This window comes from Lynx rufus, unplaced genomic scaffold (genome assembly GCF_022079265.1).
Source record: "Lynx rufus isolate CCGP_SWC_20201006 ecotype Redwood Valley unplaced genomic scaffold, mLynRuf1.p SCAF_15, whole genome shotgun sequence".
NCBI lineage: Eukaryota > Metazoa > Chordata > Mammalia > Carnivora > Felidae > Lynx > Lynx rufus.
Window position 1 is genome coordinate 15892818 of NW_025814829.1, and position 14675 is coordinate 15907492.

The window sequence follows — 14675 nt, forward strand, 5'->3', positions numbered from 1 at the left end:
GTTTTAAAATTTTATAACTGGTCATATGTAAATACAAATAAGTTTTAGGCCATATCTGTATTTTTATTTTTTACTTTATTTACTTATTTTATTTGTATTTTGAAAATAAAAATGCGATGTTTCTAACACTCAGTTTTTTCCCCCTCTTAACAGTTTCTCAAGCAAGACCTCCCCCAAATCAGAAGAAAGGTGAGGTTGTGCCTATTGATTCTAAATTTATTTTAAAAAGTAAAAGTAAATAAGCTAGATTACAAAATGAAAGCTGAGACTCTGAAGTTACACCAAATGTTTGTGCTTGGTAGCCAGTGCTCAGGTCATACTCATTACCAAATATTTTGAATAGTACTGCTGACTTAAAATATTTTTTTAGGTCAAAGGAACTAAGATTATAAATTTACAAACTTTAAAGTTTTAATTGGGCAAGTCTGTGTCTTTTAATGATATTAACAGCATATTTGGTACCTTTAAAATTTTGTCTTTACAGGATCTCGAACACCCATTATCATAATTCCTGCAGCTACCACCTCTTTAATAACCATGCTTAATGCAAAGGACCTTCTACAGGACCTGAAGTAAGTAATTTGTTAGGATATAGAGATAATGTTGAGAATTAGTAGTTAAGAATTTGGTATTCCTTATTTGGAGAAAACAGAATTTCAGTGTCTGTACTATCGACTTTACAGATAGTCTGAAATATTATTTTCAAAACAAAGTACAGTTGACTCTTGAACAATCCAGGGGTTTGAGGTGCCGACCCCTGCACAGTTGAAAATTTATGTACTACTTTTGACTCCTGCAAAAACTTAACTACTAGTAGCCTAATGTTGACTGGATGCCTTACTGATAACATAATTAATATATAACATAACAGTCAAATAGCAAGTATTTTGTATTTTATATGTGTTATATACTCTATCCTTATAATAACATAAGCTAGAGAAAAAATTTCATTAGAAGAATCACAAGGAAGAGAAAATACATATATAGTACTGTATTGTATTTATATAAAAAAAAAATCCATGGATAAGTGGACCCATGCAGTTTAAACCAATGTGGTTCAAAGATCTGCTGTGTATTCTTTTCACTCTGGATCCTTTAGGGAAAATTACAGAAATTTTTGGCTAAAGTTCTTAATAAAAAGGGTACTATTATAGTAAATTTTAATATGAATTATTTTCTTTTGACTTTTACCTGAAGAGCTTGAGGAAGTTCTAAAACAAATTCGGTTTCTCTCCCTCTGCCCTTCTCCCAAGTTCTAGTTGAAGAATGGGAAAAGTGATACCAACTTCTGTATATATTAGGTATATACCTTGTGAGGTGGATGGAGGTTGGGAACGTAGTTTTTTAACCCAGACCTTGGGAAAAGTTAGTTGAATGAAGCTCATATCTTATATTAAAATTTCCAGATACTTAGCTTTCTGAAAAAAAGTTTTTAAAGTATTATTGACCTTTATTAGTTCCAGGTGAATAGGGTAAAGATTTAATATTTGTATATATTGCAAAATGATCACCACAGAAATCTAGTTAACATCCATCACCGTACATAGTTACAAAATTTTTTTTGTTTTTTTTAACTTTGATAAAATAATTTTATTTATTTATTTTTAATTTTAAATCCAAGTTAGTTAACATATAGTGTAATAATGGTTTCAGGAGTACAATTTAGTGATTCATCACTTACATACAACACTCAGTGCTCATCCCAGCAGGTGTCCTCCTTAATGCCTCTCACCCCATAGTCCTTCTTCCCACCCAACACCCCACCAGCACCCTTCAGTTTGGTCTATGTATCTAAGTCTCTTATGGTTTGTCTCCCTCTCTGTTTTTATATTATTTTTGCTTCCCTTCCCTTATATTCATCTCTTTTGTATCTTAAATTGCACATATGAGTGAAAACATATCATATTTGTCTTTCTCTTTTTTAGTTTGCTTAGCCTAATGCACTCTAGTTCCATCCACATTGTTGTGAATGGCAAGATTTCATTCTTTTGGATTGCTGAGTAATATTCCATTGTGTATGTATATAGCACATATACCACATCTTCTTTATCCATTCGTCAGTCAGTGGACATTTGGGCTCTTTCCATATGTTGGCTATTGTTGATAGTGCGGCTGTAAACATTGGGGTACATGTGCCCCTTTGGATCAGCACTCTTGTATCCTTGGATAAATACCTAGTAGTGTAATTGCTGGGTCGTAGAAACTCCATACTGTTTTCCAGAGTGGCTGCACCAGTTTGCATTCTCACCAGCAGTGCAAAACAGTTCCCGTTTCTCTGCATCGTTGCCAACATCTAATGTTGCCTGAATTGTTCATTTTAGCCATTCTGACAGGTGTGAGGTGGCATCTCATTGTGGTTTTGATCTCTCTTTCCCTGATGATGAGTGATGTTGAGCATTTTTTTATGTGTCTGTTAGCCATCTGGATGTCTTTGTTGGAAAAGTATTCGTGTCTTTTACACACATCTTCACTGGATTATTTGTTTTTTGGGTATTGAGTTTGGTAAGTTCTTCATAGATTTTGGATACTAACCCTTTATCTGATATGTCATTTGCAAATACCTTCTCCCATTCCATCAGTTGCCTTTTAGTTTTGCTGATTGTTTCCATCTTTATGCAGAGGTTTTTTATCTTGATGAGCTCTCAATAGGTCATTTTTGCTTTTGTTTCCCTTGCCTCTGGAGACGTGTCAAGTAAGAAGTGGCTAAGGTCAAAGAGGCTGCTGCCTGTTTTCTCCTCTAGGATTTTGATGGCTCCCTGTCTTAGGTTTAGGTCTTTCATCCATTTTTAGTTTATTTTTGTATATGGTGTAAGCAGGTGCTCCAGGTTCATTCTTCTGCATGTCACTGTCCAGTTTTCCCAGCACCATTTGCTGATGTCTTTTTTCCACTGGATATTCTTTCCTGCTTTGTCAGAGATTAGTTGGCCATACTTTTGTGGGTTCATTTCTGGGTTCTCTATTCAGTTCCAGTGATCTGTGTGTCTGTTCTTGTGCCAATACTATACTGTCTTGATGATTACAGCTTTGTAATACAGCTTGAAGTCTGGAATTGTGATCCCTCCAGCTATGTGGTTTTGTTTCTCAGGATTGCTTTGGCTATTTGGGGTCTTTTCTGGTTCCATACAAATTTTAGGATTGTTTGTTCTAGCTCTGTGAAGAATGCTGATGTTATTATTTTGTTAGGGATTGCATTGAATATGTAGATTACTTTGGGTACTGTCAACATTTGAACAATATTCTTCCAGTCCATAAGCATGTAATGTTTTTCCAACTCTTTGTGTCTTCTTCAATTTCTTTCATAAGCTGTCTATAGTTTTCAGTGTATAGATTGTTCACCTCTTTGGTTAAGTTTATTCCTAGGTATTTTATGGGTTTTGGTGCAATTGTAAATGGGATTCATTCCTTAATTTCTCTGTTGCTTCATTATTGATGTATAGAAATGCAGCTGCTTTGTTCATTGATTTTATATCCTGCGACTTTGCTGAATTTCATGTATTATCAGTTCTTTAGTGGAGATTAGCAGTTTTTAAGTTTTTAAAGTGGAGTCTTTTGGTTTTTCCACATAGAGTATCATATTGTCTGCAAAGAATGAAAGTTTGACTTTCTTCTTGCCGATTTGGATGCCTTTTATTTCTTTGTGTTGTCTGATTGCTGAGGCTAGGACTTCTGACACTATATTGAATAACAGTAGTGAGAGTGGACATCCTTGTCGTTTTCCTGACTATAGAGGGATAGCTCTTTTTTTCCCACTGAGGATGATGTTAGCAGTGGGTCTTTCATATATGGCCTTTATGATCTTGAGGTGTGATCCTTCTAACTCTCCTTTCTTGAGGGTTTTTATCAAGAAAGGATGCTATATGTTGTCAAATGCGTTTTCTGCATCTATTGAGAGAATCATGTGGTTCTTATCTTTATTAATGTGATGTATCACATTGATTGATTTGCAGATATTCAACAGCCTTGCATCTCAGGAATAAATCCCACTTGATTATGTCAAATAATTCTTTTAATGTATTGTTGGATCCGGTTTGCTAGGATCTTGTTGAGAATTTTTACATCCGTGTTCATCAGGGAAATTGGTCTGTACTTCTCCATTTTAGTGGGGTCTTTGGTTTTGGAATCAAAACCTTGTAGAATGAGTTTGGAAGTTTTCCTTCCATTTCTATTTTTTGGAACAGCTTCAAAAGAATGGATGTTAACTCTTCTTTAAATGTTTGGTAGAATTTCCCTGGAAAGCCATCTGGCCCTGGAATCTTGTCTATTGGGAGATTTTTGATTACAGATTCAATTTCTTTATCGGTTATGGGTCTGTTCAAATTTTTTATTTCTTCCTGTTTCAGTTTTGGTAGTTTATATGTTTCTAGGAATTTGTCCATTTCTTGCAGATTGCCCAATTTGTTGGCATATAATTGCTCATAATATTCTCTTATGATTGTATTTCTGTGGTGGTTGTGATCTCTCCTCTTTCATTTGTGATTTTATTTGGGCCCTTTTTTTCCCTTTTTGATCAGTCTGGCTAGGGGGTTATCAATTTTGTTCATTCTTTGAAAGAACCAGCTCCTGGTTTCATTGATCTGTTCTGCTGTTTTTTTGATTTCAGTATCATTGATTTCTGCTCTGATCTTTATTATTTAACAGCTTCTGCTGATTTGGGGGTTTATTTGCTGTTCTCTTTGTAGCTCTTTTAGGTGTAAGGTTAGGTTGTGTATTTGAGACTTTTCTTCCTTCTTTAGGAAGGTGTGGATTGCTATATACTTCCCTCTTACAACTGCTTTTGCTGCATCCCAGAGGTCTTGGGCTGTTGTGTTTTCATCTTCATTTGCTTCTGTGTACTTTTTAATTTCCTCTTTAATTTCTTGGTTAACCCATTTATTCTTTAGTAGGGTGTTTTTTATATCCAAGTATTCATGGTCTTTCCAAATTTTTTCTTGTGGTTGATTTCAAGTTTCATAGTATTGTTTAAAAATATGCAAGGTATGATCTTGATCTTTTTGTGCTTGTTGAGGGCTGACTTGTGACCCAGTATGTGATCTATTCTGGAGAATGTTCCATGTGCATTTGAGAAGAATGTGTATTCTGCTGCTTTAGGATGAAATGTTCTGAATATGTCTGTTAAGTCCATCTGGTCCAGTGTGTCTTTCAAAGCCATTGTTTCCTTCTTGATTTTCTGCTTAGATGATCTTTCCACTGCTGTAAGTGGAGTGTTGAAGTCCCCTACTATTATGGTATTATCATCAGTGAGTATCTTTATGTTTGTGATTCATAGAATTATATATTTGGGTGCTCCCATGTTGGCATAAATATTTACAGTGTTAGATCTTCCTGGTGGATAGACCCCTTAATTATGATACAGTGTCCCTCTTCATCTCTTGTTTCAGTCTTGGGTTCAAAATCTAGTTTATCTAATATAAATATGGCTGTTCTGGCTTTCTTTTGATGACCATTATAATGATAGATGGCTCTCCATCTCCTTACTTTCAATCTGCAGGTGTCTTTAGGTCTAAAATGAATTTCTTGTAAACAGCATATAGATGGGTATTGTTTTCTTATCCATTCTGATACCTGATGTCTTTTGGTTAGAGCGTTTAGTCCATTGACATTTAGAGTGAGTACAGAAAGATACGAATTTTGTCTCATTGTATTGCCTACAGGCATGTAGAGTTGGTGTTTCTGGTGATGTTCTTGGTCCTTTCTAGTCTTTGTTGCTTTTTGTCTTTTTGTTTTGTTTTGTCTTTTCCCCGCTCAATGAGCCCCCTATGATTTCTGGCCAGGCTGGTTTAGTAGTCACAAATTCCTTTAGTTTTTGTTTGTCTGGGAAACTCTTGATTTCTCCTTCTATTTTGAATGACAGCCTTGCTGGATAAAGAATTCTTGGTTGCATATTTTTCCGATTTAGCACATTGAATATATCCTACCACTCTTTTCTGGCCTGCCAAGTCTCTGTGGATAGGTCTGCTACAGCCTGATCTGTCTTAACTTATAGGTTAAGGACTTTTTTCCCCTGGCTGTTTTCATAATTCTTTCCTTTTCTGTGTATTTTGTGAATTTGACTATGATATGCCTTAGTGATGTTTGGTTTTTGTTGAATCTAATGGGATTTCTCTGTGCTTCTTGGATTTTTATGTCTGTGTCCTTCCTCAGATTAGGAAAGTTTTCCAGTGTTATTACTCACATAAACCTTCTGCCCCTTTTTCTCTCTCTTCATCTTCTTCTGGGATTCCTGTGATTCAGATGTCATTCTTTTTTAATAAGTCACTGAGTTCTCTAAGTCTTGTATCGTGATCTTTTCCCTTTATTTCCCTCTTTTTCTGCTTCATTGTTCTCCATAATTTTATCTTCTGTATCACTGATTCACTGGATGCTGTCGTGGCATCCATTCGAGTTTGCATCTCGGTTACAGCATTTTTAATTTTGTCCTGACTACATTTTATTTCTTTATCTCCAGAGAAACCCATTCTATGCTTTTTTCAGCCTCAGTATTCTCATTATCATGGTTCTAAATTCTCGTTTAGATGTCTTGCTTATATTTGTGTTGATTAAGCCCCTGACTGTCATTTCTTCCCCTTCTTTCTTTTGGAGTGAATTCCTTTATTTTGTCATTTTGGTGGAAGGAAAAAAATTAATAAAATAAAAAAGAAAAATTAAAAAATTAAAACCAAAAAAAATCAAGTAAAGGAAGCTAGATTCTAGATGTGTTTTGGTCTGCTTGTACAAAGAAGCTTGATAGAATAGAGAAAAGGGGGAAAGAAAAATGGTAAGAAAATTAAAAATTAAAAAGAAATTTATATAATAAAATAGAATAAAATTAAAGAAAATGAAATAGAACAAAAAGTTTAAAAAATTAAAAATGAAGTAAAAAAAATAAAAAATTTCTCTTTCTATAGCCAAGAAAGAGGAAGAAAGGAAAGAATGAGAAAAAAAAAAAAAAGAAAACAATTTAAGCAAAGAAAATGAGTAAATGAATCAGCAAACAGAATGAAATCCAAATAAAGTTACATCCAGTTTGCCCTAGAACTGAAACTGTGAAGCCTTCTATAGTTTGTAGGCTAAGCAGGTGGAATGACTTGTGCTGGTCTTTTAGGGGATGTGCTTGGAGGGCACAGTTGGGTTGGGCTTGGTGTAACAGCTCCATTCTCCACGAGTTGGCATTGCTTAGCTTACTGGGGTGGATCATTGTGACACGCATCTGTCTTTACAGGAGATGTGGAAATGGCTTCACTCAGCTCCCTAGTCTTCTGGCACAGAAACTTTGTGCTCTCACCAACTTGCCATCAAGCACCCCTCCTTTGTCTCAGGCCTCTGTCCACTACCCTTTCCATGTCCAAGCTGTCTACCTTCCAGGTGGCACTTCCTTCCAGAGTTTTATCTCAGATGGGATTGTGTTTCTTTTTTTTTTTTTTTTTTTTTTTTTTAATGTTTTTTTTTTTTTTTTCAACGTTTATTTATTTTTGGGACAGAGAGAGACAGAGCATGAACGGGGGAGGGGCAGAGAGAGAGGGAGACACAGAATCAGAAACAGGCTCCAGGCTCTGAGCCATCAGCCCAGAGCCTGACGCGGGGCTCGAACTCACGGACCGCGAGATCGTGACCTGGCTGAAGTCGGACGCTTAACCGACTGCGCCACCCAGGCGCCCCAATGGGATTGTGTTTCAAAACCGCACATTTCAGAGACCCCTGTGGCTTGGACCTGCTCCAGCTCTCTGGGGGAGGGTCTTGCTGAGCAATGGTTGGGTGCAGGCTTGCTCCAGAAAACCTTTGTGCAATCACACAGTGTCAGAGGTTCAGAGATTATGGCAAATCACAGCACACAGCCGGTGCTAGGTTTCACCACACTCTGGGGTCTTTGTCCCAATACTAGCAAACGTGTCTGCTCTTCAGGGTCCTCTGGGACCTTTGCCTGTGGGGAGACCATATGGCTTCTACCAAATGCACTCCAAGCAGAGGAACCGCTTCTTCCCGTGTGGCCCGCAGACCCCGCAGACCCCTCTGCCTTGCTTCTGGGGATTTGCCCTACTTCCTCACCAGAGCACCGCCAGGCACTGAACTCAGAAACTACAGACTTTGTTCCACTGTTTATAGAATTTTGGTGGTATTGAAACCCTCTCTTTTCTTCCTGTCAGTGGTTTTGGGGAACAGATTTCTTGTTCAGTGCCCTGTGAGTGTTTTCACTCTTTCTCTCTCTTTCTCTCTAGCTACTCTCGGTGGAGTGCTTTTCTTGCATGATCCTGATGTACCGTACTCTCCCCCTTTCTCTCTCTTTCTGTCCTTTTTCCGCTAAAACAGCTCCCTACTCTCCATGGCTTTTCTCTTCCACAGTTCACCTCTCCGCACTGTGTACCTGCTGAGTTCTCTGGCTCAAGTTACGCAGGTTGTTGTGTTAATCCTCAGATCAAGCTCCTAGGTGTTCAAAACCGTTTGGTGCTGATCTAGCTGTATTTCAGGGATAAGTCAAGCTCAGGGTCTCCATGCTGCTCCGCCACCTTAACTACCCCCCTCCCCCCAATGTTTTTCTTGTGATTACAGCTTTAAATATCCATTCCCTTAAGTACTGTCAAATATGCAATGCAGTATTATAGCTATAGTCGATATGTTGTACATTACCTGTGATTTATTTATTTGGTAGCTAGAAATGTGTACCATTTTATTTGTAACTGGAATTTTGTATCTGAAATTTTTAGTCTCCTCCTTCCTCATTTCTTGTTTAAAATGAGTATAGTCACAGTAGTATCACTTTGCTATAGTAAACACAGATCATGATAATGTGTACAAAGTTAATCTCTCCCTTACCTAGCTAGCTTCTCTAGAAGTATTTATCTTCATGTTAATTAATATGAATAGGTGTGCCACTTTTAGGATCATGATTATTATTTTTTAATCTTTATGCTACTTGTAGTGGTTGTCATTTACAGAAGAAAAATGGTGATGCTAAAATTGTTTTAAATAATTTGCAATGATATATACATTAGTAAGATTTAAAATGGGCGATAGGTAAGTGATTTTCGGAATGCTGTCAAGTTTATGAACATTATTATTAGCATGGCAGATAATGAGTGGTTGCTAGTGATTTCTGGATGTCTACTTTTGCTTTTGACGGGAGGATATCCACTATGTTTTCCTCTCATTTTAAATTTCATATACCAGATTCTCATGATTTATTTGTGCTCTTGGCCTTTTGCTGTTTGCATTTGTGAATTGTTAGTGGACTTTATTCTAAGGCATTGCACTTTTATGTAGTGTACGTTAACCTAAATTAACTATCTTCTTTCATTAAAAACTGAAAGGGGTGTGTGTGAACGTGAGCTTGTGTGCATGTATGTCTGCATGGCGGGGCGCGGGCGCAAGTGTTCTCAGCCTCCTTGCTCAGGTAGGCGATATTTGTGTCCTTTTTTTTTTTAATTTTTTTTTTTTTAACGTTTATTTATTTTTGAGACAGAGACAGAGCATGAACAGGGGAGGGTCAGAGAGAGGGAGACACAGAATATGAAGCAGGCTCCAGGCTCTGAGCTGTCAGCACAGAGCCCGACGCGGGGCTAGAACTCACGGACCGCAAGATCATGACCTGAGCCGAAGTCGGCCACCCAACCGACTGAGCCACCCAGGCGCCCCTTGTGTCCTTTTTAACACAGTTAAAAACATAGTTGCTTACGTAGTACTAGGCGTAATAAGTTAAATAAAATCATTTTAATAAAATATTTTCAAGGGGAAAAATTTGTTTTTTCCTGTTCCCACATAGAGGCTCATGAGTTAAGACAGAATAATTTATAAACATTTATTGCAGAGTTCATATAGCTTGAGTGTAGTAAAATGCTATTCTGAGGAAACAGTGATCACACTATCCTGTGGTGTTTGTCAATTAAATTTTTTCCCATCATGCTGATAATTAAAATGGGTGAATATATATTGAACATTCGTGGGTACTTAGGGTTTTGTTTTAAGGTAGTTCATTCTGTTTTTTATTGGGTAAGTGAAAGAAAATGGAAGAACCCAGCATAGTGTTTTGGAGGCTAAGAGTGGTGGTGTGGTCATTAGTTGGAGAGAAGGGGGTTAAATGTATTCTGCAGCAATACTTTTCTAGTGTTTTGTACTCTGTTATGGTACTTCTTATTAAATAGAGGTTGTCAAATTGTCCAGTTATCTTATACACATGGCGATTAAATCTTGGCATTTGTTATGAATTTGGACTTTTGCTCACTAAGCTTTTTTAACCTTAATTAATTATTTGAAGAAGTTCTGGATCGAAGACACGCCCTTACATAATTATTTTATAAACTTGTTTTTGTTGGGTGCTGCAGGAATGTAATACATCTAAAGTTGTTTTTTTATGTTAAATTCTCAATTCAAGGGGTTGGCCCTTGGCTGACAAATTATCTGGGACTCCTTTCTTCCTCCCCTACTCTTGAACCAGATCAAGATGGATACACGTCTTTAAAACTTGGAGAGGCGCCCAGGTGGCTCAGTTGGCTGAGCCTTTGACTCTTGATTTTAGCTCAGGTCATGATCTCACGGTTCATGGGATCTAGCCCATGGGGCTTGGGATTCTCTCTCTTCCTCTCCTTCTGGCCCTCCCCTGCTTGCTCGCACTTGCACTCTCTCAAATGAATAAACTTTAAAAAAAAGAAAACTTGATTAGAATTTTTTCTCCAAGTTCATCCTTTTGTTGTTTGTTTATTTACCTCTTCTAAGATTACAGTTCTAGCTTCTTTGTGCCCTTCCTTTCTGTGGGTGGTAAAAACCAAGTCTCAAGCAGGTATTCCTGTCTTCCACTCTCATCCACTGCAGCATCAGTTGATTTCTGACTCATGACTATTTTCTTTCCAGTTCACCTATGCATTTCAGGTATTTGTTATATTTTATCTGACATTTCTTGGAAGGATTTTTATAATTACTGGAACACTGTATTATTGGAACTGGAATTTTATAAGGTGTATTTAATTCTTCTATATTGAGTTTATTTATTCAACACTCATAGAACAACAGTAACTAACAATCAAAGTGCTATGTAGATAAATGTTCTGCGAGCTCAGCCTTTTTGGAGCTTACATGATAGTGGTGTTAGTGTACTAGGAGTCACCTATTGCAACTGATGAGAAATAAAGTATGTTCCAGCATTTGGGATAAAACTGAATCTTAATGCCTTATTATTGAGAGTATAATGAAAAGTATAATTTTCTTTGACACCAGTTTATAAACTTAAATCGCATCTTGAAGATAAGTTCAAAATCAGATTAGACCTCAGCAATAATATATCAGCCATGAAAACCTTTACCTACCTCCTCTCATAAATTATGTGGTATTAGTGAGAAGGTATGTAACTCTAGTGATTTTTTTATAATCTAAAAAAATACTTGAAAATTACTATTTTCTAGATTTTGAGACCTAAAAAGGAATCTCAGAATATACTCTTATTCTCAATGAAAATGCTGAGAGATAACCCTAAAACCTACTCTGGTAGTTGCAGAGCAGAAAATACAACCAGGTCTCCCAATGTCCAGTTTAGTTATTCTAACTTTTGGATAATGGGGATTCTTTTTTTTTTTTTTTTTTTTTTAACGTTTATTTATTTTTGGGACAGAGAGAGACAGAGCATGAACGGGGAGGGGCAGAGAGAGAGGGAGACACAGAATCGGAAATAGGCTCCAGGCTCTGAGCCATCAGCCCAGAGCCTGACGCGGGGCTCGAACTCACGGACCGCGAGATCGTGACCTGGCTGAAGTCGGACGCTTAACCGACTGCGCCACCTAGGCGCCCCTGGATAATGGGGATTCTTAACCAACATTCTGATTAAGAAATTGGGTTTTATTCTGGAACAAAATACTCTTTTGCAGTATTCAAGGTCTTACATTCACTATTAATTACAATAACAATATTTTGTAATTTGGTTTAACAATGAAAATTCTTATTAAATATTTTTAGTGGTAACTAGGAAAGTATTTTTGGTCATTAACATAATTTGTAGCCAAAGGAAGAATGTGAATGCTCTGCCTTCTCTCTTGGTGAAATAACAGTGATAATTCTTGAAGAAAGAAAACAAAAGCAACTTTACTGCCAAACAGAAAATCATACTGCTTCTAAACTTAGGACTAATTATAAATGAGACACAAAATGAGTTGTAAAACTTGCTAATTTCAGGTTTTACCAAGCGCAGAATTGGATATAAGTGCCTGTGTCTTAAAATAGCTGTATAAAAATCCATGTAATATGACACATACCAATATATCCGTACAGTCTTGTTTAGTACTTTTGAAGAAAATTTTCACCGAACTTTTTTCCATTAACAGTAGGGAAAGAAGAAATTTTTGTTTTTATCATTTAGTGTTCTTACAGTGTTGTGGATTACTCAAGTAATTCCTCATGTCATCTACAATCGGGTGAATAAGAGATATTATTTTGGTCTTCTTTGAAATAGATTTGATAATGTGACTGAGACTGTGCCAGACCCATGCAAAAAATGGATTTGCTTAACTGCTTTAACTTTTTTTTTTTTTTTTTTTAGTTTGAGGATTCATGTGTTTTCTTTCCACCTAATGAATATACAAGAGTTGTTTTTTCATTGTTTATATTCTGTGAAATATGTATCTATTTTTTTGTTTTGTGATGGCTTCTGTGTTTTGCATCTGGCACCCAGTTGGAATTCACAATTCCAACTAAATTGTGAATTCCTTAGAGAAAAGGGCTTGTTACTCTGTTGTCATTTGTATCTCCATTGTTGAAAAACAGTGTTTGCCCAATAAAGGATATTAAGTAAATGTCTAGGAAAATGAGAAGCAGAAAGGATCACACTGAGAAAATTGGACAGGGGTAGATTTGTATATCTGAAATTCATGGTTTGTTTTGTGTGTGTGTTTGTGCAAGCTGTGAACTCATTCAGTGCATTTATTTCAAATTTCAGAATTCTTTTTTTTTTTTTTTTACATTTGTTTATTTTTGAGAGATGAGAGAGACAGAGCATGAGCAGGGGGCGGGGCAGAGAGAGGGGGAGACACAGAATCCAAAGCAGGCTCCAGGCTCAGAGCTGTCAGCACCGAGCCGGACGCAGGGCTTGAACCCACAAACCATGAGATCATGACCTGAGCCAAAGTTGGACCCTTAACTGACTGAGCCACCCAGGCGCCCCTCTAATTTCAGATTTCTTTTTTGATATATGATAGTTGTATCTGTACCTGGGACTTGATTTTAGTTCCTGTGAAGTGTCATTATACTTGTTGGTATTGCATTTTGTGCACTTACTGTATTTGGATCAGGTGATTTTTAAGGTCATTTTTAGCTCTTTGATTTTTATGATTTGTGAATTTGGTATTTCCAACTCTCACAATTTTTAATAATTGACAGCTATTTGTAATTTTTATAAATATCTTAATGGTTACAGAAAATTCACAGTAAGATTTTGAAGTGTTTAAAAAGAAATTCTATCTTTACTTTTTCATTCTCCAGAACCTTTGCAGTGCTCATCTGAATGCATTACAAATCTAAATCTTAAATATTGTTTATAATGGTAGATAGTAAACAGTGCAAAGAAATCACAAAGTAAATTTTAGTGGTTTTTTTTTTTTCCCCCTCTTTAGGCTTACAACAGAGAAACCAAACAATTAAATAGACCACATTCTTAGGGTAGACCAAGCCTAATTTTTCTTCTAAGTATAAAACACTCCCTTCATTGTTTAACACCTCATTGCAACTGACATCTCCCCTACAGTTTGAGTCAGCTGGAGGCTTTGCTATGTAATTAATGCATAATTGAAACCTCCTCCACACAATTACAGTACTGGCTGTACCCCATAGCTCATTTTGGCATAGATTCTATTTGGTTTCATGTAAAATTAAGGATTCTTCCTTTTTTTTTTTTTTTTTTTTTGGCCCTTCAATAAAAAAATCACACAAAAACAAAACCCTTAACCTTTAACATCTGTAAATAACAAAATTAAGGTTGTGTTATGAAAGTATTAAAAAATATATTTTACATTTATAAATGTGATCCTGAGAGAAGTTTTAGTAGGACTGTAAGTTTATTTAAAATAAAATGATTGGATGACACTCGTGATTCTGGCCATTATGGTAGCCTCACAGGACCAAGGTTCCAAAGGGGAGAGATTGCACATAGAGAGTGCCTCAAAGATATGCGGAGGATTCTCTTTGCAGTAGTCAAATACTGTGGAGTACATTCATGTGAGAAAACTGCTTGATGCCTGGGGAAGAAGCAAGCAGAACAAATACTGGAGTTTACACCGGACCATGAATAATTCATGTTCCAAACAACCACAGGTAATGCAAAAAGATTCAACCACTTTGGAAAACAATATAGAAGTTTTTCCTTTTAAAAAAAATTTTTTTTTTTTAACATTTATTTATTTTTGAGAGACAGAGAGAGAGCACAAGCAGGATAGGAGCAGAGTTAGAAGGAGACACAGAATCCAAAGCAGACTCCAGGCCCCGAGCTGTCAGCACAGAGCCCGATGTGGGGCTCGTACTCACGGACCGCGAGATCATGACCTGAGCCGAAGTCGGCCACTCAACCAACTGAGCCACCCAGACGCCCCTACAATATAGAAGTTTTTAATTTTTTTCTCTTTACATTGAAGATATTATTGCACTATCTTCTAGCTTCCTTTGTTGATGATAGGTCAGCTGTTAGTGTGATAATCCTATGAAGGAAGTCTGCTTTACCTGGTTATTTTAAA

General features: G+C 36.6%; 1 protein-coding gene across 2 annotated transcripts in view; it reads left to right on the forward strand.

The window, feature by feature from the left end:
* CDC73 (cell division cycle 73) overlaps positions 1–14675 on the forward strand; it is a 135309-nt gene that overhangs the window by 96492 nt on the left and 24142 nt on the right. For both annotated transcript variants that reach the window (XM_047076572.1, XM_047076571.1), the window contains exons 12-13: positions 154–189; positions 485–572. In XM_047076572.1, coding sequence (XP_046932528.1) covers positions 154–189; positions 485–572 — 124 coding nt within the window. The remainder of the gene's footprint in view (positions 1–153; positions 190–484; positions 573–14675) is intronic.